This window comes from Podarcis liolepis (assembly GCF_965112155.1).
Source record: "Podarcis liolepis genome assembly, chromosome: 13".
Taxonomy (NCBI): Eukaryota; Metazoa; Chordata; class Lepidosauria; order Squamata; family Lacertidae; genus Podarcis; species Podarcis liolepis.
Window position 1 is genome coordinate 6,131,439 of NC_139573.1, and position 27,626 is coordinate 6,159,064.

The window sequence follows — 27,626 nt, forward strand, 5'->3', positions numbered from 1 at the left end:
GGGTCAGTCAGCGAAAGGGGTGTCGAAGAGGTGAATTCAAGCGGGGATACAACCACGGAGCAACGCCGCCGCACGCTTTATCTCGAGCTCTAAACGTCTTTACTAGTTTCCTTTTTTAAAAAGACTGGAAGGCCTTTTGTGTGTAGGGAGGAGGGAATACTCCGAAGCGGAAGTGACGTCAGATAGGCCGGAAGGAGCGCGGGAGCGTGAGGGGAACAGCGGTCCTGTTCTGCTTCCGAGGTCAGAGGTCGCGCGGCTGACTGAAGAGGCTGGTCACGATGCTGATCAAAGTGAAGGTAAGGGAGGCTCTCAGCGGTTCCCCACTGGGGAGAGGGGTGGGAGAAGACCGGGGGGGGGTCACCTCCTCGTGCCCCGGGGCATGACGGGAGAGCTTTGCGGCTCCCCTCGCCCCTGCCGCGGTGCATTGTGGGGCACCTGCGGGCATCCCTCGCTCCCGTCCAGCCCTGGTTGTGTTGCGGGTGGGGCTCCTCCCTTGGCCAAGGGCAGAAAGAGAGGCTCCTCCCACAGCTTCCTCCTGCAGGCAGGAGGCAAACAGGTAGAGCTTCTCCCCCCCCCCGTAATAATTCATTATTTAAGACTTTTTTTCCTCAGCTGGCCTACAATGGAAAAAAAAGACTAGAATAAAACAACAATTTCAAAGACAGCAGTATAGTGAGCCCATCAGAAGCTTAGATTCCATCAGAGACTAGATTATAAACCATTGAATTATGGGTGTTAGTCCAGAATTTGGTACTCAGTTCCACAGTTTAATGAGCAGCACAAAGATGGTGCTGAAGAGCTCCACTCAGTGGTGAAACTGGAGGAAATGTTTAGCTGAAACTGCATCATTTTCAGCTGCAAACCCAACATTGAATTTTGGAGCTATTGCCCAAGGTACAATTTTGTCACTTAATGCTGGGATCAAATAGAGCTCAGGAGTTCTGCTGGAACAGAGATAGCAACCTTTTTTGGCATGACTGTTGCTAGCACTGCTTCAAAGGTGGGAAAGGTGCCAGGGGAATTCATTGAACTGGGGTGCCACCACCCAGAAGGCTCTATAGTAGGCTTCCCCAGACCTTGTGCGCTCTAGACATTTTGGAATACAACTCCCACCAGCCCCAGCCAGCACAGATGAGGGGACTTGTAGTTCAAAACATCTGAAGGAGACTGGATTGTGGAAGACTGCCCGTACATCTTATACCTTGCCTACAGTTGTTCATGTTGTAGGGGCACTCACAAAAGAGCTTCATTGGATGTTCTTGCTGTGTTGGGGGGGAGAGAATAAGCGGGAAGAGGTGCTCTGTTCAGATGCAGTTCTAGGCATTACCTTTAAGCATTTTTTCCTTTTGCTTTCTTCTCCTTGTTGGCAAACGTGCTGCCAAATGGGGAGCTACCTGCTCTGCGTGTGAATCTTGAGGCTTGCTGATCATCAGGCCACACCCCAGGAATCCCATTTCATGAAAAATGCTAACGCCACAGTCTTCTGTTGACTTGACAGGACCTGCTTCTGTGTTTCAGAGCCAGCAGCCGTGCAAAGGGAAATGGTTTTAACCCAGTGTTTTAAATTTCCCCCAACTGCTTTGTCATGCATTGGGATGCTGCCTGTCTCCCACTTCCTTTGGTGTTCAGGTTGGAGATGGGTGGAAAGATTGCTGCCGTTTCAAATCTGAGTTGTGGATTGCCCCAGGGCAGAAATGGAATGAGCTGGGAATGCTGGAGTGAGGGGTTCTGGGATACTGTCTCTGGTTCATGGTGGAAGAAGAAAGCCGCAAGCTCCAGTTCTGAGCGTGATCAGAGAGAGGAAGGTTATAATGAATTGTGTCCGGGGAGATGGTGGGAGCTACGGACGCGGGTGGCGCTGTGGGTTAAACCACAGAGCCTAGGACTTGCCGATTAGAAGGTCAGCAGTTTGAATCCCCGCGACGGGGTGAGCTTCCGTTGCTCGGTCCCTGCTCCTGCCAACCTAGCAGTTCGAAAGCACGTCAAAGTGCAAGTAGATAAATAGGTACCGCTCCGGCGGGAAGGTAAATGGTGTTTCCGTGCGCTGCTCAGGTTCGCCAGAAGCGGCTTAGTCATGCTGGCCACATGACCTGGAAGCTGTACGCCAGCTCCCTCGGCCAATAAAGCGAGATGAGCGCCCCAACCCTAGAGTTGGCCACTACTGGACCTAATGGTCAGAGGCCCCTTTACCTTTACAATCCTGATGCGGAATGAGAAGGGAGTTTGGGGAGGGCCGTAAGCTCTCAAAAAGCACCCAGCCCCACCTTTCTTTGGGAGCAGCAGGAGGAAAAAATGTCTGTCTTCTAGCCTTGCTGCCTGAAGAGGTGGCTGAATCATTGTGCGGGAGATGGGTGGCTGCTAGTAGCTGAGGTCTCTCTCTTTCGTTGCAGACGCTCACCGGAAAAGAGATTGAGATTGACATAGAACCCACAGACAAGGTACCTTGGGCAGACAAACATGGCGGGTGGGGTAGTGGTGATGATAGCGGTGCCCTGCACTTACCAGGGGAATCACCTGTTTGGTTTTTCCATTCTAGTATATGGAGAGGGACATGTCATTTGCACTGGTGTGTGGGGCTGGTTTGCGTCACTGTGGGTCCTGCCCAGCCCCTTGCACCAAGGCAAACAACATATCTCTCTCTTCCTCAAGTCCAGTTTTGCAGAACTGGCTGAGATCAAACAGGCCCACTCCCTGTTGAACTTCCAGTGTGAAACAGGCATTTTAAGAGAGGGTTTCCCCCCCTGATCTTGGGTTCCTTTTTGCAATGTATGCTGTATCCCTGCTATACACCTCTTAGAAACTACAGCATTAAGTGGTACGTAAATTATTCTCTGAAGATGAATGGATTGATCCAATTGTGGAGGGAAAGGGACCCATGTCCTCTTTCATCTGGCCCCCACCCACCCAGGCGTGGCCTGTTATCAGTCTGGCCAGATGGTGGAGCTATTCCTCCTCTGCTGTCTTGCCCTCAGGTAGTGGGCGATGAGACATGTTTGCCAAGGGCGTCCGTCCTCTTGAAAGGACAGCCAGGACTTTGCTGGCCAAGCATGACATCTTCTTCATCAGCGCAACCGAACCACAATGCCCATCCGCCTCCCAGTCACATTGGTCCCATGTGAGAAACATTTGAGAGGTTCTTTTTTAAAAAAATAATCTTTATTAAGTTTTCCATTTAACAATCCAATCATATCACATTAATTATTCCAAATTATACCAATACATATCATAAAGTCCAAATATTTCGCCAAATCACTGTATTTTTCGTCCTATAGGGCGCACCGGCCCATAGGACGCACCTCGTTTTTTGGGGGGGAAATGAATAAAAAAAAAAATTTCCCCTCCCCCCCCCGCCGCGGCTGCCGCCCCAAGACTTGCGCACACCTGCCCGAAGCATGGGGCACCCTCCGGAGGGCTCCGCATGCTTCGGGCTGCAGGCTGCCGCCCCAAGCCTCGCGCGCTCGGCGGGACCTCCTGCCAGGCGCGCAAGGCTTGCGGATACTCGCCGGGGCTGCTGCCCGCAAGCCTTGTGAGCCCGCGGGAACTCCCGCCGGGCTTGCAAGGCTTGCAGATAGCTTCCTGAAGCCTGGAGAGCGAGAGGGGTCAGTGCGCACCGATGCCTCTCGCTCTCCAGGCTTCAGCGAAAGCCTGCATTCGCCCCATAGGACGCACACACATTTTCCCTTCATTTTTGGAGGGGAAAAAGTGCATCCTATGGTGCGAAAAATACGGTATATATTTTTGTTCGGGGTTCCCATGCTTTGAGTTCAGTAACTGAACGAGAAACATTTGAGAGGTTCATCAGATCCTTCTGGGCCACATTCAGGAGCTTTTGGGGCAGAGGCCACAAGGACATAGCTGTCAACTTTTCCCTTTTCTTGCGAGGAATCCTATTCAGAATAAGGGAATTTCCCTTAAAAAAAGGGAAAGCTATGCAAGGATGGGGAGGCCCAAATGCTCAGATGTTGCCCTTTGTGACAGCGAAACGAACTGAAAGAGTCAAGCAGGCCGTTTTCCCCCCTGGGAAGTGGGTTTTCCCTCCATCAGCCTTGCCCACTAGTGTTGATGTGAGGTTGCAGCTAAAAACTGCTCTGGATAGACTGTGACCCTTTTCTGTTCTCCTCTCTCTCTATCTCTCTGCCCCCCTCCCCCCCCAGGTGGAGAGAATAAAGGAGCGAGTGGAAGAAAAAGAGGGAATTCCGCCACAACAACAGCGACTCATCTACAGCGGCAAGCAGATGTGAGTCCACCGGGAGCAGTGGCTGCTTCCCAGTGTGTTGTGGGGAATGCCTGGCTTTTGTAGTGCGGCTAGAGTGGAAGCAGAGGCTGCCCTAGTGCATTGTGGGATAATTGTTTTATAGGACGGTGGTCCTCTGGTCTCATCAGGCCAAGCCACAGCACCCGGCCCTACAGGTATGGGGCAGGTGGAAACCTGGCTTAGCCGTGGCGGGGGTTGCAAGCTTGGAAAACGCAGGGCAAAGTGCTGCAGCGCTTTGGAAAGGCATGGCAATAATAATAATAATAATAATAATAATATATATTTATACCCCAGCCAGAGCCGGGCTCAGGGCGGCTAACACCAATAAAATTACAATAAAATGGGGCGGGGAGACAAACAAAAACCAGTTTATTAAAATACAGGTTAAAATACAATTTAAAATGCAGCCTCATTTCAATTGTAGCCCATAAATCAAAACCATAAGGGGAGGGAAACATAAGGCTCAGGCTGAGTCCAAACCAAAGGCCAGGCAGAACAGCTCTGTCTTGCAGGTGGAAAGATGCAAGACCCAGCTGATTTGTCAGCCCCTTTCAAAACGTTGCAGAGCGCTTTGCAAAGCATTTCACAAGGCTAGCGTGCGACAAAAAGTCACCTGATGCTATTGTGGCAGCAGGTGATTGGCAGGTGGTGGCCCCACGAGGGGTGGAGGAGATAACGATCCGGCCCACTGGCATTTCTGTGCTGCCTTTCCATGAAAAAACACCCCCAAAGGTGGATAGCGACAATAACAGCCGCAATATTTTATATATTAGATGTATATATATATATTTTTAAAAGCAATATTGCAAGAGTGCCATATGATCATGAGGGGCTAAGAGCAGAGAGGAAAAAGCCAGTTTAGAAACATGATTTCATTTAAAAGGCATATTTAAACACGATAGCAGCAGAAGAAAGCAGTTGAGGTCCAGTTGGCCAAATACTTGCTTTAAATGAAAAGGGTTTTCCCTACTAGAAGAGGGTCATGGAGAAGAGTGCTAGACCAGCCTTCCTCAGCAGGATGTTCCAGAGTTTGGGACCAGCCACTTCAGTTGAAATTCCTGCCTTTCAGGGGGTCAGACTAGATGACTCTAGGGGTCCATTCCAACTTTACGATTCTGCAAAAGCCCTTCTTCAAGTTCCTGCCAAACACATTCCATATATCAGTGGGAGAGAAACAAGATTAATAATAACAATAATTTTTTAGTTGTATCTCGCCCAGCCGAGGCCGGACTCAGAGCAGCTAACATCATTAAATAACAATATGCATAAAAACAGACATCAATTAATTAAAATACATCTTAAAATTAATTCAGACAAGTTAAAATCAGGGCAGGTGGCAGTTATCAGGTTGGAGTTGAGAGTGGTTAATACTTGCCAGGACCAACTGTTTCCACTGATCCTACAAGGACCTGTGAGTGAGTTGGGGGCCTCCTTTGGGCTTGTTTTATACAAAGGAGAGTAAGTCAAACTGCATCCTGCCCAAAGGCCTGGCGGAACAGCTCCATCTTGCAGGCCCTGCGGAAAGATGCCAGATCTCGCATTGTCTCTGGAAGATCTGAGCACCCCTGGCCACCTCAGAAGGACAGTTGCAATGTACCTGGGTGTATTATCTGGCCTGTTGCTCAACTATACAGTACATCCGTGAAGACCTTATCCCAGCCTTTGCAAATCTGGAGCCCTCCAGAGGTTTGAGTCTTAGGTAGGGGAACGCTGGGAAAGAAAACTACCTTGTGCAAAAATGTTTGCCTCAGTTAATAATGAATGAAGTAACATTATTATGGGCCAAGCCCATTTGCTTTCTTCAATGATATCTTATTGTTGGGGTATGAGCAGGGTAAAAATATTATTATTACAGTGGTACCTTGGGACGCGGGTGGCGCTGTGGGTTAAACCACAAAGCCTAGGACTTGCCAATCAGAAGGTCAGCGGTTCAAATCCCTGCAACGGGGTGAGCTCCCGTCGCTCGGTCCCTGCTCCTGCCAACCTAGCAGTTCGAAAGCACGTCAAAAAGTGCAAGTAGATGAATAGGTACCACTCTGGCGGGAAGGTAAATGGCGTTTCTGTGCGCTGCTCTGGTTCGCCAGAAGCGGCTTAGTCATGCTGGCCACATGACCCGGAAGCTGTACGCTGGCTTCCTCGGCCAGTAAAGCGAGATGAGCGCCGCAACCCCAGAGTCGGCCATGACTGGACCTAAAGGTCAGGGGTCCCTTTACAACCAAGGTACCACTGTACTACTACTTGGTAAGTGACAGCCCTAATGTGTCGTGCTGTATTACATGCCTGTTGCTGGACTACGCCAGTCTGTAGAGCCCCAGCCCCTGGGGCTTGTGGGGGTTGTAGTCCAGAACATTTGTAGGACTCCAGCCTGGCCTAGGGCGCTCTAACCACTCCTGCCTTCTCCTCTTCCCAGGAACGACGAGAAAACGGCCGCCGACTACAAGATCCAGGGCGGCTCTGTGCTCCATTTGGTCTTGGCGCTACGAGGGGGAGGCCTGCGATGATAGCGCACCCGTCCCTCGGCACGTCCCCCTCTCCCTCCCCCCCTCCCCACAAAGGACAGATCTGCCGTTTGCGTGTGGGACACCGCCAGGCTGCGCATAGCTACCCTCCCAAACCCTTTCTTCCTCCCGGATCCAGGAAGAAAATGGGTGCCGCTGCCGCCCACCACTCCAGAGATCTTCCGCAAGCTGTCATTTGAGGGAGGTGCCATTTAGCAGGGGCATGAGAGGGGGAGTCCATGGTTTGTTGCCTTCCTGGGGGATCCCGCATCCCGCCGGCCCCGATCCTCATGCATTTCCACCCCGGCAATGTCTCAAGTGCAGCCTATGCTCGTTGGCTGTGTTTTGCCTCCCCTCGTTCAAATGTCCTTCTCCCTGCCCACTCCCCCTTCCCGCAGTTGAAATGGCTGAATGTTAAATAAAGGTGTTTCACGTGGTTTCTTGAGTTGCAGGCTCGTGACTGTGTTCGACGCTGCTTACAATGTCCCTTTTCCACTGGGGTATTTAGGATCCTCAAGTCAAAAGTGGCTCTTTCCTTTCCTCTGGGATCTATAACGTATGGGTAGGCAAACCAAGGCCCAGGGGCCGGATCTGGCCCAATCGCCTTCTAAATCTAGCCCATGGGCAGTCCGGGAATCAGCGTGTTTTTACATGAGTAGAATGTGTCCTTTTCTTTAAAATGCATCCCTGGGTTATTTGTGGGGCCTGCCTGGTGTTTTTGCATGATTAGAATGTGTGCTCTTATTTAAAATGCATCTCTGGGTTATTTGTGGGGCATAGGAATTCGTTCATTATTTTTCAAAATATAGTGCGCCCCCCAGGTCTGAGGGACAGTGGACCGGCCCCCTACTGAAAAAGTTTGCTGACCCCTGCTATAGCATGTATGTTCGTACAGTGGTACCTCGGGTTACATACGCTTCAGGTTACAAACTCCGCTAACCCAGGAATAGTGCTTCAGGTTAAGAACTTTGCTTCAAGTTGAGAACAGAAATCGTGCTCCGGCGGCGCAGCGGCAGTGGGAGGCCCCATTAGCTAAAGTTGTGCTTCAGGTTAAGTACAGGCCTCCGGAACGAATTAAGTACGTAACCCGAGGTACCACTGTATATGTATGCACAGGGCAACAAGGGCTAACAGAGCTACAGTTTCCAGGTTTTTTTGCGGCGGGAACCATGACAGTAGTGGATTTTCTTCAGTTAACCCCTCCCATTGCAATGTTTAAGGCGGCTTTTATTGGGTCAGAACCACAGCAGGCCAAATAAATGCGGAGTCCGCCGGGCTATGAAGTATTAACACAGGCTTATAGAGAGACATTCCTTCGCCGCAGCTTTACACGGGCGTAGAAATTAAATTTCAGACGGAAAGCAGGGCTCCGTTAACAGAGCTGGATGCCTGACTCAGGAAGAGTTTCTGCTACCTCTCACTGACCCGAGGCGGAGTATTTCCTGCACAAACATTCCCTGTACAGTCCGAGTAAGCGGATTCTCCTAGCAAAATTCTTCCGCAGCAGCCTCTTTTTACATCTCTTCACACGTGGACTGCCTGTCCATGTATACATCAGGACATTCCCCCACTACATCATTTATACGAAAGGACGATGTTCGAAGCAAAGCGAACTCCACAAACGTTCAATTCCTGTCGTGAAATTCCTGGGGTTTGTGAGGGTTTTTGCCTTATTGGGATGAGATAAAGCGCTGGCGCCAGGGAGCTCAACTGCAGATCCTTGCTGTGTGTAGGCAACTGACTTGATGACCCAGGGGTAGCCAATGGCATTGCCTCTGGGTGTTGAACTACAACTCCCATCATCCCTGGCCATTGGCCGTTCTGCCTGGGGGCATGAGAATTGGGAGTCCAACATCCAGACAGCACCACGTTGGCACTCCCTGCCATAGGTAAAGGTAAAGGGACCCCTGACCATTAGGTCCAGTCATGACCGACCCTGGGGTTGAGGCGCTCATCTCGCTTTACTGGCCAAGGGAGCCGGCGTACAGCTTCCGGGTCAGGTGGCCAGCAGGACTAAGCCGCTTCTGGCAAAACCAGAGCAGCGCACGGAAACGCTGCTAGGCTGGCAGGAGCAGGGACCGAGCAACAGGAGCTCACGTCATCGCGGGGATTCGAACTGCCGACCTTCTGATCGGCAAGTCCTAGGCTCTGTGGTTTAAGCCACAGTGCCACCCACATCCCTCCACCAAACTGCACTGTTTCCTCAAAACACTTTCCTTGTGTCTTTTAAACACAGGAGATGCCACATGGAAGAAGTCACACCCTGTTCCCAGAAATCAGCTGGGTTGACTGGTCCAGTACAATCCTAAATAGGTCTGCCCCACTCTTCCCCTGACATCTGAGGTTCATAGCTCTGGATGACTTTTTGAGAAAGTTAATCTTAACATTATATCCAGCAAATTTGGATGCCACAGATGTATTTATTTGGGTGGTTTTAAGGCAAACTTCCATGTTTTGAAGAAAACAGCTCCGGCAGTTTGCGACATCCTAAAAACAGCTTGAAAGCCAAATATAAAACCTGCAATAAAAAAATTCTTAAATCACTTCTGATATTCTTCTATTTCCCCTTTAATCCCAACAGAAAGATCATTGTCGCATTATTTAAAGAGGTGCCTGAATTAGAAAAAAATATTTAAAGCATTCCCAAAATAAAAAAAAGCATTTTTTAGAGAGGTGCCCAAAATAAAACTAAATAGCACCCAAACTAGAATGTTATATAGCACCCAAATTTACATTTTGTTTAAAGAGGTGCCCAAGTTTTAAATATATATTTATGCAGAGACCAAGTTAACATTTTATATATAGCACCGAAATAATAATCCTTTAAAGAGCAGCTGCAATCAGAATTATTCAAAGCGTGCGCAAAATTATTATTTATTTCATGTCTATACCACTTTATATTTTAAAGAAAAAATCCCAAAGCGGTTTATAGCATATTAAAACTTCAATAAAACAATCCAGAAGCAAACATTTCTGAAGAAAACCAAATATAGAGTATACAGCCAAAGCAACATAATTAACAGGAAACTAAAATATTACCTTAAAAGATTTCAAAATAAAACATTACAAAGGAGGTCAACTACAGAAGACATGTTTAAAACAAAGCGAACAAAAACAAATCTTAAACATTTCAAAAGGAAAAAAGAAACATTGCTAAATGAAGTCAAATATACGCATTTAAAGCAGCATCATTAACGAAAGAAGAAAATATGATCGTAAGCATGACAAAATCCACCGTCCTCGCCTTTCCCTCGCTGCCAATTCCTGCAACAATCACAACCCATGCTTTTTTAAAAAAGAGAAGGGGGGGGGGGAGTCCTGCTATGTTGACATCTCCTGCCCCCTCCACAACCCCCCGGGACTGAAGGGGTTAACCCGGGGGCGGCCCTGGAACGCTCTCGCAGCCGCTGTTTGCATCCGGAATTTCCGCAGCAGCAGCAGCACGTGGCTCCTCGGCGATCAAGTGAAAGAGGAAGCGCCCGAGCGACAGGCAGCCTGTCATTCATCCGCAGCCGATCTGCTGGTTCCTGGAGGGCCGGATTCTGCATCTCCCGTTGCTCCTCGCAGGAAGAAAGCGGGGGCCTGATCTGCAGCTCCGCCGGCCCCTGATTGCCTCCTTTAAAAAAAGAGAGGAGCAAAGTCTCCCCCCCCCCCCACTTTTTTTACCTGGAAATAGAAAGGAGATGAGCAAACGGCCGTCGCTGGTTGTGTTTGACTTGGGTAAGTTGCTCCGTCGTTGCTTTGGGGCTCATCCTGTATACACAAACAAACATCCCTGGGGAAAATGTATTGATCTGGTGGAAGGACCCTTGAATTGTGCGGGGGGGAGGGGTCCTAAGTTTGGGGTGAAAGAAATTTCCATCAACCAACTCCCAAGGAAGTTCCAGGATCCCACCGTTTTGCTTTCCGCCTGGAACAGCTTTGCCACAGGCAGAGGTTCAACAGGTGTAGTTCTGCCATGTTGTGTTCGTTCAAGGCCTTTATTCCTTCCTGCTCTGCAACTGTTATGTTAAGCTGTGTGTGTTTGGGGTGGGGTGGCCCTCCAAGCTCCTCTGTCTGGCCCTGAGGGCTTTCACCTCGGACCAAACACCCTCCTTACCCTCAGCCGCTACTGAGCATGAGGCTCTTAATCTCAGGTCACCTTGGGCAAAACTTTCCTTCCTTGCACGGGGCTGGACTAGATGACCGCTGGGGTCCCTTCCAACATGACAATTCTGTACTCTTCCTTCATACCCTCCTGGAGTATTTCTGCCTGGAAATGTGCCCTTGAAGGCTGGTAGTTGCCTAGATGCAGTGGCGTAGCGTGGGTTGCCAGCACCCGGGGCAAGGCAAGTAATTTGCGCCCCCTAACCCGTGGATTTGCGCCCCCTAACCCTAACCCCCAGATGTTGCGCCCGGTGCGGCCGGCCCCCCCTGCACCCCCCACGCTACGCCCCTGCCTAGATGGAGGGATAGCCAGGGAGTGTTGGGGTGGGAATGTAGAAACTAGCTCACTCTACAAAGGTAAAATTCGCACTCGTTGTCCCACCCAATTCTGCCTCTGCCCGCTTTGCACATGTGGCCCCCAGAAGGTTGTCTGGCCCTCGGAGCTTAAAAATCAATATGCAAAAGTTTAAAAGCCGCAAGGAGATAGGATAATAATATATTAAGGATGGAATAACAAATAAAGTGAATAATGCAACAATAACAAAAATAATAGTATATAGTATGGTATATTTTGCAGGTTTTGGTGTCTTCGGGTGTCTTCCCGTGTAAGAGTTGGGGTGTCTAGGCGACGTTTCGACGAGGTCTCACTCGTCATCTTCAGGCTGGTGCTTTCGGCTTCTTGTTACTGGAACAGAGCAGGATCTCAGTGTTTGAGTTCCTATAAATACTGTTGAGGGGGTGTGGTGTATAGCCTCCAACGTTCTGGGCAGAGAGGAAGTTCCCAGGTTAGTGTGCCTTTTCTTCTTTTGTTCCTTAATTACTTGAGGGATATCTTGAGTGATTTCTTGAGTGATATTCTGAGTACCACTTAGGTGGGTCATTAGGTGTGGATTAGTTGCTAAAGCTTTCGTGTCTTGACCTCTTGAGCTTGTGAAGAGTTTTTCTGAGAAGATGGCTGTACTGCACTTAGTTGTGCTCTGGCTTGGCTTCGTGTATAGGGGCGAGCTGTGGTTTTGTGCCCTGTGCCAGCCAGATCTGTGTAGGGATTGCAGGGGGGTGCAGCATCCGGAGGTGCCACTATGGTTTGGCTACTGGATGGTGTCTGTAATTTATCTGTGGAGAGGGTTTTATATATACTATATTTTTATAGTATAGTGTTGGTATTAAAGGGTTAAGAAGCTCTAATCAAGACGCTCTAGTCACTGAGCAGCTGGAGGTCATTAAGCTTCCTGGAATGTGAGTTTGTATAAATAGTCAACTCACTCGTGTGTTTGCCCCTCTCTCCCCCTTCCCCTTTCTTTTGGGGCGTGTTTGCTGAAATGTGTGATTCTTCACCAGGGTTTTTTGTTTTGTGTAAATAAACCTTTTATTTGAGTTCCAAACCGCTTGCTCCAAGATTCCTTTATTGAAAAGATGCTGACTCTCCAGCCCTTCTTGAGCCGCTGTGCGAAATGCTCTGCTGTAATGGGACATTGTGGCAACGGAAGCGCACTGGACATTTGATAAGCATTAAACTAATTAAAGTTTAATGGGACAGGTTATGGTTGTTTGTACGCCAAGAAGGAGATAAGGAGTGCAGTTAAGAGTGATTTATGCAAGGACTGGAGCAAAGACAGAAGCGGTTGCCGACAATGAAAGCCTTCAAAGCAGCTTGAGTCCTGCAACGTGCCTAGGAAAAGTTTTAAAGAGGCACTGCGCAGTTTGTACTCGCTGGAAGACGTCTTATTCCTTGAGGAGCCACCTCAGCAGCTGGGAGACGGTCTACAGGTCTGTGAGTATCGTTCCTAAGCCCCAGGGAGGATGGCAGAGTCCCAGGAAAGTTTTACTGTCCCATTTATGCGACTCAATGGGAAAAAATTGGCAAGATTGGAAGGCTAGAGTAAGGGTTTGGTTGCAAGCAAAAGAGTTGTGGAGTTGTACTGAAGCACCGCCTTTACAGGCAGCTGCAGACGCGTCTGCAGAAGACAAAGCAGCAGCGGCAGCTTCTCAGAAACGCGACAGGAAAGCCCAAGGTCTACTAGTTTTGGCAGTGGGACCAGAGCAAATGCCTTATGTTTCTGAGTTAAAGAACACGCATGAGGTCTGGACGGTTCTGCAGCGGCTAAATTCCAGAAACACTGCGGGGGCCAAGATCCATGCTACAAGATGTTTGTTTGATTTACGTCTCCAACCGGGAGCGTGTGTGAAAGAACATATTGCCAAAATGGTGTCTGCCTTTAATCAACTAAGACAGCTGGGCATTCCTTTCTCTATGGAGCAGCAGTCATACATTTTGTTGTCTTCTCTTGATAAAAGCTATGAGACTCTAGCTTTAACTTTGGAAGCTATGCCTTCATCTGAATTAACCCTTGAATACATTTCTTCTCGACTTGCTGATGAACAGGATAAAAGGCAAAGAGAAAGAGGTTTGTCTTCAAAGGGGGGTTATGCTGTGCCTAAGAGTGGGGATGCTGAGTTTGAGAACACAGTAAATGCTTTTGCAGCTAGACACTGTTTTCGCTGTGGTTCCTCTTCCCATTTAATCAGGAATTGTACACGTGAACCTGGTCAAGACAGCACCAAGGCCGTTACCCCTAGTTACCAGACAAGGAGTTCCAGGGGACATCGAAGAAGAGGAGGAGGTCGTGGCTACTCCCACAGCACACAGCACATGGCTTCAGCAATGGCGTTGATGCAAGGGCGTGGCCAAGGCAGCAATCTACGCTGGTTGATCGACAGTGGTGCATCTCACCACCTGGTGGCGCCATCTAGTGTCCGTTTGCAGAATTGCAGACATTTGCAAACCCCTAAAGTTGTGACAATGGCAGATTCAACTAAACGTTCCTTAGAGACTGTAGGCACAGTGTTTTTGAAGTGTTTGCAAACAGAAATTGATGCCTACGTGCTAAAGGGAATGAAGGGGTGTATTTTGTCTGTGTCAGAACTTGATAGAAATGGGTTTAAAACTGTGTTTGAAAATGGGGTTTGCACTATTTCAAAGAATAACGTATCTCTTTTGCAGGTGGAATGCAGAGATGGGTTATATTATTTTGAGACAAGTCCAGATGAAGTTGAACAGGTTCATGCTGGTTGTGTGAACTCGCCTACCCATAATTCTTGTGTTCATTTATGGCACCGCCGTTTGGGACATATTAATTTTCAGTATGTTAAAAGACAACCTGAATTATCAGAAGGGTGCAAATTGAACAAATGTACTAAGTATTTGGATTGTACTGCATGCAAAAGGGCGAAGGTTCATAGATGCAGCTATCCCAGTTCAAATAGGAAATCTGACAAAGTATTCCAACTTGTGCATATGGACCTATGTGGCCCAATGCCTGTTGCTAGCATGGGAGGTTCGAGGTATGCGCTGTGTCTCTCAGATGACAAAACAAAGGTTACATGGTTTTTTCCTCTCAAAACAAAAGCAGATACTGCAGAAACAGTTAAAAATTGGGTTCATGCAGTAGAACTTGAATTCGGTACTAGAGTACTTGCTTTTCAGACAGACAGAGGGTCAGAATTTACCGGGTCTGTGTTGCAGAATTTCTTTAAGAAAAAGGGAATTAAGCATCGTCTGTCTACACCTTATTCCCCCCAAGAAGGAGGCGTGGCCGAACGTAAAAACAGGGTTCTGCAAGAGTTGGCAAACTCTATGTTGTTTGATGCTAAACTTCCTCAAAGTTACTGGGCGGAAGCCTGGAAGACGGCTACTCATGTTCTGAACCGAGTATATAATTCGGTAATTGATACTACGCCATATTTTGCTTTATATGGGAAGAAGCCCAAAGTTAATTACTTTCGGGTGTTTGGATCTCAAGCCTATGTACTTATCCCAAAAGCGTTAAGGAAAAAGGGAGGTCCAAGGGCTAGGAAACTCATCTTTTGTGGGTACGAACCACACGCCAAATCTTGGAGGTTCGTGAACCCAGATGGGGATACTACAAGAGTGATCCTCAGTAGGAGCGCTGAGTTTTGTGAGCAATCCGGATGGACTCACTTACATGCTAACCCTGACATTTTGAGAGATGGTTTAGGCATTTATGCTGAGAAAGAAAGTCCAGAGGGTGATGAGCCAGAAGGGGACGGTGCACATGGTTCAGATGCAGATTCTGACCAGGCACAAGGTTCTTCTCCTAAGGTAGAAAAGCCAGAATCTAGGAGTGTTCCAACATCGCCAGTCAGTAGGCCTAGCAGACAGCAAAAGCGAAGCAGGTCGCCTGCAACACCAAGCCCAAGGGAGGTATCTAAAAGGAGGTCTTTATCCCTAGAGGCACGTCCAGACATAAAGTCTGAGACAGATTCTGACAGCCAACGGTCAGAGGGGGCACAAGAGGAGCAATTGCGCAGGTCAAAACGTGCCACAAAGGGCAAGCCGCCAGAGCGGTTTAAGGTGACAAGTGGATACGTAAACATGGCACAGTGTGAGCCAGATAGCTATGTAGAGGTACAACAGCTTCCAAGCTCAGAAGCCGCAAAGTGGCAGGAAGCAATGGAAAAAGAGATGGCTTCAATGAAGTCTCTCGGTGTGTTTACAAGTACAGAGCTTCCAAAAGGGCAACAAGCTGTAGGTTGTCGATGGGTATATCGTTTAAAGCCCACAACTACTGAGGAGTTGCAATATAAAGCCCGACTAGTTTCAAAAGGGTTTTCGCAGCGCAAAGGAGTTCACTATTCTCAAATTTATGCCCCTACTTCAAGATCGGAGTCATTAAGAATGCTTTTAGCCTCTTCAGCTAAGAAGGGAAATAAGCTGTTTCATTTTGATGTCAATGTGGCTTATTTAAATGCAGACTTACAGGAGGAAGTCTATATGACGCCACCACCAGGTTTTGAAGGAGACAAGCCAAACCAGGTCTGGCGCCTATACAAATCCATTTATGGGTTGAAACAGTCCGCCCGTAATTGGAATTCCTGCTTAAACGATGCTCTAGAGAGCATGGGGTTCAGAAAGAGCGCAGCAGATGCGTGTCTTTATCTAAAAGGCTCGGGATGTGAACAAGAAGCAGTCTTGATATTTGTTGACGATTTATTATACAGTGGAAAGGACGATAAACTTGCACAACAATTTGCCACAAAGCTTGGAGAAAGGTTTCAGATAAAATCACTAGGCAATGTATCTGTTTATCTAGGAGTTAAAATTCAGCAAGATGAAGATGGGAACTATTGGCTCAGCCAAGAAGCTAAGATCCAGCAGTTGCTGGAAAGGTTTAAAATGGACAACTGTGCTGGTGTTAAAACCCCAATGGAGTTAAGTTACACAAAGGATGCTCAAACTGAGCAACAGACAGAGTTCTGTAATCCCGGGGTTTACCAGTCAGCGATAGGCAGTCTACTCCACATTGCACAGTGGACTCGGCCCGATATAACATATGCTGTCAACATGCTGTGTAGACAAGCTGAAAAACCATCAATGCATGCTTGGCAAGGAGTAAAAAGAGTTTTAAGGTATCTCCAAACTACCAAAAGGTTTCGCTTAAAACTATCAGCAGAGAGCAGCACACAACTTGAATGTTGGGCTGACAGCAGTTGGGCAGATGCTGGACCAGATAGAAAATCAGTGTCAGGAATGGCGATAAAATTTGGAAATGCACTAATTGGTTGGAGATCAAGAAAACAATCACTTATAGCTTTAAGTTCAACTGAATCTGAGTTCAATGCATTATCAGATGTATGTAGAGAACTGGAATTTTATAAGCAACTGGTACAAGAATTGTTTGGAGAATGTTCCCTACCTATCAGAGTGTGGGAAGACAATCAACCTTGTATTAAACTAGCTAAATCAGGTCAATTCAAGGCACACACAAAACATTTGGATATCCGTTATCAAAATGTATGCCAAAGTGTAAAACAAGGTTTAATTGAACTAAAGTATTGTCCAAGCCAAGAAAATCTCGCAGACGGTTTTACAAAAGCTTTGAGTCCGCAATCTCATAAATGTTTCTGTTCAGGTTTAAATTTGAATTAAGGTTGGTACAGCTCAGTGTTACGAGCGAGAGGGGGTGTTGGTATTAAAGGGTTAAGAAGCTCTAATCAAGACGCTCTAGTCACTGAGCAGCTGGAGGTCATTAAGCTTCCTGGAATGTGAGTTTGTATAAATAGTCAACTCACTCGTGTGTTTGCCCCTCTCTCCCCCTTCCCCTTTCTTTTGGGGCGTGTTTGCTGAAATGTGTGATTCTTCACCAGGGTTTTTTGTTTTGTGTAAATAAACCTTTTATTTGAGTTCCAAACCGCTTGCTCCAAGATTCCTTTATTGAAAAGATGCTGACTCTCCAGCCCTTCTTGAGCCGCTGTGCGAAATGCTCTGCTGTAATGGGACATTGTGGCATCGGAAGCGCACTGGACATTTGATAAGCATTAAACTAATTAAAGTTTAATGGGACATATAGTATATTTTATTTTTTAGTCTCTATAGTATAGTGTATTTTAAAATGGGGTTTCAGAGTTTTTAGGGGGTTTTGAATGTTTTATGTAGTTTTTATGTAGTTTGTGTAGTTTCTATGTAGTTTTATGTAGTTTTTCAATTTCATTGTCCTGCACGGGACAATGACAATAAAGATATCGTATCGTATCGTATCGTATCGTATCGTATCGTAGTAGGTAAAGAAGATCACACACGGGTGGAGGGAAGTACTGGGCTGTGGGGGAGGGAGGTGAAGGGATTAATTGAAATTGTTAAAGATTGGTATAGGATTTAAGAGATTTAAATTTTTATGAAGATTCTGTAAGGAAAGCAGAAAGCAGCAAGAACTATCAAGTAAAGGTATCAGAGAGGAGATCAGTGTAAATGAAAACATGAGACTTGTGGTTCTGTTACATATGATTTCATTTTGGAGTTGTCTGTTTATTTTGGAGTTGTTTGTTGTAAAGAATGTATATTATGTGAATAATAATAATAATAATAATAAATAATTTTATTTATATCCCGCCCTCCCCAGCCGAAGCCGGGCTCAGGGCGGCTAACAACAATCAAATAATCAAACAGTAAAATAATTACACAATCTAAAAATATTTCATTATAAAAATTAATTAAATCAAATTGATGGCAACCAATTAAGCAAAATTCTGTGCAGGTTGCCAGAGGAGGGAGTCAGGCTGCGCCCTGACCAAAGGCCTGGTGGAACAACTCTGTCTTGCAGGCCCTGCGGAAAGATATCAGGTCCCGCAGGGCCCTAGTCTCTTGTGACAGAGCATTCCACCAGATTGGAGCCGCAGCCGAGAAGGCCCTGGCTCTAGTTGAGGCCAGCCTAACCTCTCTGAGGCCTGGGACCTTGAGGATGTTATTATTTGCAGACCATAGATTTCTCTGTGGGGCATACCAGGAGAGGCGGTCCCGTAGGTACGAGGGTCCTAGGCCGTATAGGGCTTTAAAGGTTAAAACCAGACCTTAAACCTGATCCTGAACTCCACCGGGAGCCAGTGCAGCTGGTAAAGCACCGGGTGAATGTGATCTCGCAGCGAAGACCCCATAAGGAATAAAATAATAAAGGAATCAGAAGGTTCTCTGGCCCTACAAGTAGAATCTGTGTAGTAAAAGGAGACGATTTGGGAAGAATGGGAATGAGTGAAGCAGGTGAGAAACATGAAGTTTTAGGCTTATTTTGGGGGGTTAGGGGAATTGAAGTTCAACTGACCTCTCTCTTACAGATTACACCCTGTGGCCATTCTGGGTAGACACCCACGTGGACCCCCCCTTCCAGAAAAGCAGGTGAGATCTTTAGATGAAGGGTGGTATACAAATTTGATAATAATAATATGGAGTATTTATAGGACTGGCAGTGTTTTTTGAGGGCGTTTTTCTGCAGCATCTCATAGACCAGGCATAGGCAAACTCGGCCTTCCAGATGTTTTTGGGACTACAATTCCCATCATCCCTGACCACTGGTCCTGTTAGCTAGGGATGATGGGAGTTGTAGTCCCAAAACATATGGAGGGCTGAGTTTACCTGTGCCTGTCGTTGACTCACATTAATGTGCATTTTAATCTGTTTTTAGTTCATTTTCATTTCTCAAAAGTCTTAAATTATTGTTGTTAGTTATTCTTACTGGTAATTGCATTGTTTTAACTTTTACGCAAACCTCTTTGAGGGGTTGGTTGTTGTTTTTTTACAATCAATTTTTACAAATTTTATGAAATAAATAGTGATGGATTTATACTGGGCGGTCCACACACATCATACCACTTATTAGATTCCCTGATGCAATGCTTCTCTAAGGTTACTACGTCCTTGTCATCCGTGTGGGCAACTGTTGTGCTGTTATGCAACGAAAGCGGAGCAAAATAAATACATAAGATGGAACGTTGTTTATATCTCCCTTGTCCTGAATGGGGGAACTGTGCCCCCGAAGGACCAGGTGCGCAGCCTGGGAGTCATTTTGGACTCACCGCTGTCCATGGAGGCGCAGGTCAATTCTGTGTCCAGGGCAGCTGTTTACCAGCTCCATCTGGTACGCAGGATGAGACCCTACCTGCCTGCAGACTGTCTGGCCAGAGTGGTGCATGCCCTGGTTATCTCCCGCTTGGACTACTGTAATGCGCTCTACGTGGGGCTACCTTTGATGGTGACCTGGAAACTACAACTAATCCAGAATGCGGCAGCTAGACTGGTGACTGGGAGCGGCCGCCGAGACCACAAAACACCGGTCTTGAAAGACCTACATTGGCTCCCAGGATGTTTCCGAACACAATTCAAACTGTTGGTGTTGACCTTGAAAGCCCTAAACGGCCTCAGCCCAGTACAGTGGTACCCCGCAAGACGAACGCCTCGCGAGACGAAAAACTCGCAAAACGAAAGGTTTTTTCGTTTTCGAGTTGCCTCGCAAGACGAATTTCCCTATGGGCTTGCTTCGCAAAACGAAGCTTGCCCCGGGGACAGCGGGTCTTCTCTTTTGAAGCAAGGGGCTGCGGGGAGATAGCGATCTCCCTGCAGCCCCTTGCTGCAAAAGACGTCCGGGGGAAGCGGGGAAGAAGCGCTTCGCTTCCCGCTGCCCCCGGACCTCTTTTGAAGCAAGGGGCTGCGGGGAGATAGCGATCTCCCTGCAGCCCCTTGCTGCAAAAGACGTCCGGGGGAAGCAGGGAAGAAGCGCTTCTTCCCCGCTGCCCCCAGACGTCTTTTGCAGCAAGGGGCTGCGGGGAGATCGCTTCTCCCGGTGCTCCGAAGCCGGGCGGGGGGCAGGGGACACCTCCCGCCGCCGCGGGGACACCTTTTGAAGGCAGGCGGGGGGGAGCAAAGACTTTCGCCCCCCGCCCGCCTTCAGAAGAGGTCCAGGACCTCTTCTGAAGGCTGGCGGGGGGCAAAAGTCTTTGTCCCCCCTGCCTGCCTTCCCAGGGGCTTTTAAATCGCCCCGGACAGCGGAGAAGTCCTCCACTGTCCGGGGCGATTTTAAAATGCCGCCCGCCAGCATTTTAAGATCGCCCGGACAGCGGAGAAGTCCTCCGCTGTCCTGGGGTTTTTTAAAATGCTGGGGGTGGGAAGAAAAGCCCTTGTCCCCCCCCCCCCAGCCTTCAGAAGAGGTCTGAAGGCGGTTTCCCTAGGAACGCATTAATTGATTTTCAATGCATTCCTATGGGAAACCGTGCATCGCAAGACGAAAAACTCGCAAGACGAAGGGACTTGCGGAACGAATTAATTTCGTCTTGCGAGGCACCACTGTATACCGGAAGGAGCGTCTCCACCCCCATCGTCCAGCCTGGACACTGAGGTCCAGCGCCGAGGGTCTTCTGGTGGTTCCCTCCCTGCGAGAAGCAAAGCTAAAGGGAACCAGGCAGAGGGCCTTCTCGGTAGTGGTGCCTGCCCTGTGGAACGCCCTCCCATCAGATGTCAAAGCGATAAACAACTACCTGACATTCAGAAGACATCTTAAGGCAGCCCTGTTCAGGGAAGTTTTTAATGTGTGACATCTTAGTGTATTTTTGGTCTCTGTGGAAGCCGCCCAGAGTGGCTGGGGAAACCCAGCCAGATGGGCGGGGTACAAATAAATTATTATTATTATTATTATTATTATTATTATTATTATTATTATATTTAAAAAGATGCAGGATTTCATCAGCAGGTTATGGAGTATGTGCCAATTGGGTTTCCAAACCCCAAACCAATGTCGAAAGGGAGTTCTGCGTCTAACTTCCCTGAAACCATCTTGAGCATAAATTGTCATTAATGCACAATACAAAGGCCCTTTCAGGGAGCTGTTTATTCCCCCCACTTGGGGAGAGACACTGATGTTTGTTTTATGCTTAAAGGGCTCTGTGCCCCTAAAAACCGTGCAGCAGGCAGGAACCCAACAGGTGAAGCTCTCCTTTGTGTCCTGGGGAAAACTGTATCTGTTGGATTTCTGCCTGCCAAAACACATATACCATCCCGACACTTTTTTTGTTGTTTTAAAGGCAAGAAACCTCATCACTCTTTTGTCAATGTTCCCCTCAGCGATGGCTCAATACGAGACCGCAGCATGCGACCCATAAATCTGTACCCCGAGGTGCCGGCTGTGCTGGAGCAGCTGCAAGCGGAGGGGATCCCTATGGCGGCTGCCTCACGGTGAGTCCAGATCCTGTACCCATCCCTGCAGGCCCCAAACAGCCTCCATTTATTCTGGGTTACTTAGCTTGGCAGTCCTGTTTAGGGAAGTTTTTAATATTTAATACTGTACTGTTTTTAACATTTGATTGGGAGCTGCCCAGAGTGGCTGGGGAAACTCAGCCAGATGGGCGGGGTATAAATAATAAATTATTATTAGTAGTATTATTATTGGACTCCATGTCAACAGGGACATCCACACCATGTTTGCTGCTTGCCGACCACCTTAAAGTTCCATGTTAAAGTTCCGTTGTGTGACTAGTCCCTATGAAGTCCTTTTAAATGTGTTTGTGGGACGGTTTACTGGCTTGCTTTTCTTTCGTGTCCTTGATTTCACTACGCATTTTGTGTTCGCCTTTTGTGCTTTCGTGTTGTGAACCGCCCTGCGATCTTCAGATCGCGGTGCTATTTTCCTAGAAGAAAGAGGAACTCGCTGTGTCTTGGGAAATATTATAAAATTAGTGAATGTTAGATTGATGTTGGACTGAATCTAAGTGGTTACCAGCTGTAATGATTAAGATAATTGGGGGAAAAAGAAGAAAGAAAGGTGTAAAATTAAGTGAAAATTAAGAGTGAGGATTTGCTGAATGAATAATTTGAATTGGAATACAAAAAGGGGAGGTATGAGGAGGTCCGAGAAATAAGTTAAAAGAAAACAAGTAAATGAAATTATATGTGTTTTTAATTTTTGTGTTTTTGTTTTTTTGTCTTTTTTGTATAAACTTTGAAAAGTTAATAAATATATTTTTAAAAAAGAAAGAAAGAGGAACTCGCCGTGAACGCCTCTCTTACAACGGCAGTGGCACCGACCTGAGAGGTGCCGGAACTTGAGTTCCGGCTGAGAAAAATCCCTGAGCTCACAAATTTAACCTTGGTTGACGATGGGAGACAATGGAAGAATGCGCCTTTGGGGGTGAGGTCCAGATGTTGCCTGCTGTTGCTGCAGAGATGATATGGGAGAGACATGTTTTGTTGCAGCCGGGGCAGAGTAAGGTGTCTGGTTGCATCGTGGTACCTCGGGTTAAGTACTTAATTCGTTCCGGAGGTCTGTTCTTAACCTGAAACTGTTCTTAACCTGAAGCACCACTTTAGCTAATGGGGCCTCCTACTGCCGCCGCGCCGCCGGACCACGATTTCTGTTCCCATCCTGAAGCAAAGTTCTTAACCTGATGTATTATTTCTGGGTTAGCAGAGTCTGTAACTTGAAGCGTATGTAACCTGAAGTGTATGTAACCCGAGGTACCACTGTATTTCTTCTCTCCGTTCTCCTCCCAGCAGTCATTTCTCCTCAGGTCCCTGCTACGGACGCACGACTTGACTGCCTTGTCTCCAGGCACTGCAGTCGTCTGCAAGGGGGGGTATTATTTAATAAACAAGACTAATAAGCAATCTCAAATATGAATCTCTCCACCCCTCCCTCTCTCTTCCTAGGACAGGTGAGATCCGGGGGGCTAATCAGCTGTTGGATCTCTTCGGCCTGAACCGCTTCATCCGCTACGCAGAGATCTACCCGGGCAGCAAAGTCACCCACTTTCAGAAGTAAGGGTTGGGGGGCAGGTGGCTGTGAAAAGAGGAGCCTGGACAAGCCATTGGCTCTTTGTACGCCCTCACAGTGATGTCCCCCAAGTTCCGTCCATTTCTTGGGCCTAATCCTGCCCGCTGGTTGGTTTATTTGAATTTTATTATTATTACAGTCCAGTTCTGGCTCACTTACAATATCAGGAAAATACACATAAAACGCAACAGGAATACATTGAATAACAGAGACAATTCAGATACAGTGGTACCTTGGGTTAAGTACTTAATTCGTTCCGGAGGTCCGTTCTTATCCTGAAACTGTTCTTAACCTGAAGCACCACTTTAGCTAATGGGGCCTCCTGCTGCTGCCCCGCGATTTCTGTTCTCATCCTGAAGCAAAGTTCTTAACCCGAGGTACTATTTCTGGGTTAGTGGAGTCTTTAACCTGAAGCGTATGTAACCTGAAGCGTATGTAACCCGAGGTACCACTGTATAGTGGTAGTTAAATATATATGTGTGTGTGTGTGTGTGTATATATATATATATATATATTTGCTTTCGTAGATTTTCACGGGTACAGGAATGCAGGTTTTGGTGTCTTCGGGTGTCTTCCCGTGTAAGAGTTGGGGTGTCTAGGCGACGTTTCGACGAGGTCTCACTCGTCATCTTCAGGCTGGTGCTTTCGGCTTCTTGTTACTGGAACAGAGCAGGATCTCAGTGTTTGAGTTCCTATAAATACTGTTGAGGAGTGTGGTGTATAGCCTCCAAAGTTCTGGGCAGAGAGGAAGTTCCCAGGTTAGTGTGCCTTTTCTTCTTTTGTTCCTTAATTACTTGAGGGATATCTTGAGTGATTTCTTGAGTGATATTCTGAGTACCACTTAGGTGGGTCATTAAGTGTGGATTAGTTGCTAAAGCTTTCGTGTCTTGACCTCTTGAGCTTGTGAAGAGTTTTTCTGAGAAGATGGCTGTACTGCACTTAGTTGTGCTCTGGCTTGGCTTCGTGTATAGGGGCGAGCTGTGGTTTTGTGCCCTGTGCCCGCCAGATCTGTGTCGGGATTGCAGGGGGGTGCAGCATCTGGAGGTGCCACTATGGTTTGGCTACTGGATGGTGTCTGTAATTTATCTGTGGAGAGGGTCTGGGTTTGGGTCTGGTGTGGTTGATTGGTGATGGCGTTCTGTGTGCCTCTGGTTCTGGTGTCGGTTTTTGTGGGGAGGGCTAATTTCCAGATGTCTGGCAGGCGGGACGTGTCGTCACGCTTGTTCATGTTGTGAGGGTGTTTCTCTATCTCGATGGCTTCCATGATTATTCTCTTGTGGTGATGTTCCATGTTAAAGAGCAATTTGGAATCTGCAAAATTAATTTCGTGTCCTGTTTCTTTCATGTGTTGGAAAAGAGAGGAAGTTTTTTCTTTAAAATGAAGCCTTGACAGCCATTTAATGAAGCCTTGACAGCCATTCAAAACAAATACAATCCCCCCGAATACATCCTGGACCTGACCAACCACTGCCTAACCAACACGTACTTCATCCACAATGGACAAAGATACAAACAGATAGAAGGAGCACCTATGGGATCTCCCCTCTCACCGGTCATCGCAAATTTGTACATGGAACACTTTGAAACCAATGCTTTAGACAAGTCAGAACACAAACCCAAACTTTGGCTCAGATATGTTGACGACACCTTTGTAATTTGGCCACACGGGAAAGAAAAACTAGATAGCTTCCTCACACATCTCAACAGCCTACACCCCAAAATACAATTCACTATGGAAATAGAAGCCAACAACCAACTTCCCTTCCTTGACGTCCTAATCTACAAAAAACCTGATGGCTCCCTAGGACACACTATCTACCGGAAAAAAAACACACACCAACCGCTACTTACATGCACAATCACACCACCACCCTGCACAAATAAACTCCGTAGCCAAGACTCTCATCTCCAGAACCAAACGCCTGGCTGACAAAGACCACTTGACAACTGAGTTACAGAATCTCTCAAATGTGTTAATCGCCAATGGATACCAGCAAAACAGGGTTACGAAGCTAATCCAAAAAGAAACACCCCCCAAAAACCAAGACACAGAAGAAAACAATGGCATGGCCCTCCTTCCTTATATCAAGGGCACTACAGATAAAATTAGCAAAATCCTCCATAAACACAATATCAAAACAGCCTTTTGCACCAACCAAAAAATAGCCAATATCCTCAGAAACCCCAAAGATAAAATCCAGTTGGAAAACCAAGGGGTCTATGAAATACCCTGCAAAGTCTGCCCAGCCACGTACATTGGACAAACCAACAGACGAATAAATGCACGTATCGCAGAACACAAGAATGCCGTCAAAAAAGAAGAAAAAACTTCCTCTCTTTTCCAACACATGAAAGAAACAGGACACGAAATTAATTTTGCAGATTCCAAATTGCTCTTTAACATGGAACATCACCACAAGAGAATAATCATGGAAGCCATCGAGATAGAGAAACACCCTCACAACATGAACAAGCGTGACGACACGTCCCGCCTGCCAGACATCTGGAAATTAGCCCTCCCCACAAAAACCGACACCAGAACCAGAGGCACACAGAACGCCATCACCAATCAACCACACCAGACCCAAACCCAGACCCTCTCCACAGATAAATTACAGACACCATCCAGTAGCCAAACCATAGTGGCACCTCCAGATGCTGCACCCCCCTGCAATCCCGACACAGATCTGGCGGGCACAGGGCACAAAACCACAGCTCGCCCCTATACACGAAGCCAAGCCAGAGCACAACTAAGTGCAGTACAGCCATCTTCTCAGAAAAACTCTTCACAAGCTCAAGAGGTCAAGACACGAAAGCTTTAGCAACTAATCCACACTTAATGACCCACCTAAGTGGTACTCAGAATATCACTCAAGAAATCACTCAAGATATCCCTCAAGTAATTAAGGAACAAAAGAAGAAAAGGCACACTAACCTGGGAACTTCCTCTCTGCCCAGAACTTTGGAGGCTATACACCACACCCCCTCAACAGTATTTATAGGAACTCAAACACTGAGATCCTGCTCTGTTCCAGTAACAAGAAGCCGAAAGCACCAGCCTGAAGATGACGAGTGAGACCTCGTCGAAACGTCGCCTAGACACCCCAACTCTTACACGGGAAGACACCCGAAGACACCAAAACCTGCATATATATATATATATATATATATATATATATATATATATATGCAGGTTTTGGTGTCTTCGGGTGTCTTCCCGTGTAAGAGTTGGGGTGTCTTACACGGGAAGACACCCGAAGACACCAAAACCTGCATTCCTATACCCGTGAAAATCTACGAAAGCATATATATATATATATATATATAAATACTGATCACTAAAATATAACCTAGAATTGTCATTTAAAACCTTAATCCTTTTGGTAGTACAGTTTAATCCGGCCCCTGTTTTGTAGTTTATTTCCTGGAGTAAAATCCTAAAAAAAAAACCTCACCAACTTCAACCCTAAAAAAAGGTTAACGACTTTGGTTGGCCCTTTGGTCTGCCCTCACGGCCCTTCACTTCATCAAATCTGGCCCTCTGTGAAAAAAGTTTGGACACCACTGACGGAGGGCACGCCATTGGCAAGGCTGCTCTATGGGAGCAACGGGACGGCGATTTCTCATTCTGCCCCCCGCCTGTTCCTCCTCAGGTTGTCTCAACAAACCGGGGTTCCCTTTTCGCAGATGCTCTTCTTCGACGACGAGAGCCGCAACATTTACGACGTCAGCAAATTAGGTAACGGGGAGAAATGTGCCTGCTGCGTGTGACCCCCTCGCCCCTAGGCGGCGGAGGCTGCTGTCTGTGGGGCAAAGGGGGCACCCGCCTCACTCTTGGGAGCTGCTGTAGGTCAGGGGAGACAAGCCTGAGCTAAGCGGACCCCAAGGCTGACTCTGAATGTCAGCTTCCTATGAAGGGGGGGGGGCAGGGAGATGTGCAATCTATTTTCCCCCTATTTCGCTTCCACGTAGGAGTCACATGTATCCTCGTCCCCAACGGCATGAACCTGTCCCTCCTGAAACAGGGCCTAGAAGCCTTCGCTCGCTCCTGAGTGCCGCCTGCGGCTGACGCAAACCGGACCTCTCTCGTCATGTGTGGAGTGTGTTGGCGGGGACGGGATTTTGACCCCGTGCAATAAATCCTCTACGTGTTTCCCTGCCGCGCATCTTTTTACACGCGTGTGAACAGCCTGGACTTAGCTGATAGGCAACTTGCTGTAGCGTTCCCAGCGCAAAGGAAGGATTGGACTCTGATTAATAAAAGACAGTGGTACCTCGGGTTAAGTACTTAATTCATTCCGGAGGTCCGTACTTAACCTGAAACAGTTCTGAACCTGAAGCACCACTTTAGCTAATGGGGCCTCCCGCTGCTGCCGTGCCGCCAGAGCCCGATTTCTGTTCTCACCCTGAAGCAAAGTTCTTAACCTGAAGCACTATTTCTGGGTCTGTAACCTGAAGCATATGTAACCTGAGGTACCACTGTACACACAATGCTTGGCCAGCAAGACTCTGGGGAGAGGTGCCAATAATAATAATAATCCTTCTCCATCCCTCGGCCCAGGTTGTTTTATTCACAAAAGGACTTTTTACACAGGGTTCATAAGAACCAATCAGATTTCC

The 27,626-nt window shown here is 47.4% G+C and overlaps 2 protein-coding genes across 3 annotated transcripts; both read left to right on the plus strand.

Annotated features, from left to right (window-relative positions):
• The first annotated feature begins 137 nt into the window (after window positions 1-137).
• On the plus strand, window positions 138-7,198 carry NEDD8 (NEDD8 ubiquitin like modifier). 2 transcript variants are annotated; one of them, XM_083472936.1, is made up of 4 exons: window positions 138-296; window positions 2,391-2,438; window positions 4,155-4,237; window positions 6,666-7,198. In XM_083472936.1, exons 1-4 carry the CDS (start codon window positions 279-281, stop codon window positions 6,754-6,756), a joined length of 240 nt encoding a protein of 79 aa, XP_083329062.1. In that variant the 5' UTR covers window positions 138-278; the 3' UTR covers window positions 6,757-7,198. The 2 variants fall into 2 exon arrangements, with proteins under 2 accessions (XP_083329062.1, XP_083329061.1); XM_083472935.1 differs by lacking the exon at window positions 138-296 and adding an exon at window positions 365-556.
• A 2,995-nt stretch (window positions 7,199-10,193) lies between these two features.
• MDP1 (magnesium dependent phosphatase 1) lies at window positions 10,194-27,161 on the plus strand. The gene is made up of 6 exons (XM_083472917.1): window positions 10,194-10,473; window positions 18,526-18,586; window positions 21,302-21,412; window positions 22,883-22,990; window positions 26,660-26,745; window positions 26,979-27,161. The coding sequence occupies exons 1-6, from the start codon at window positions 10,437-10,439 to the stop codon at window positions 27,056-27,058; spliced, it is 483 nt and encodes a 160-aa protein (XP_083329043.1). The 5' UTR covers window positions 10,194-10,436; the 3' UTR covers window positions 27,059-27,161.
• The last annotated feature ends 465 nt before the right edge of the window (window positions 27,162-27,626 follow it).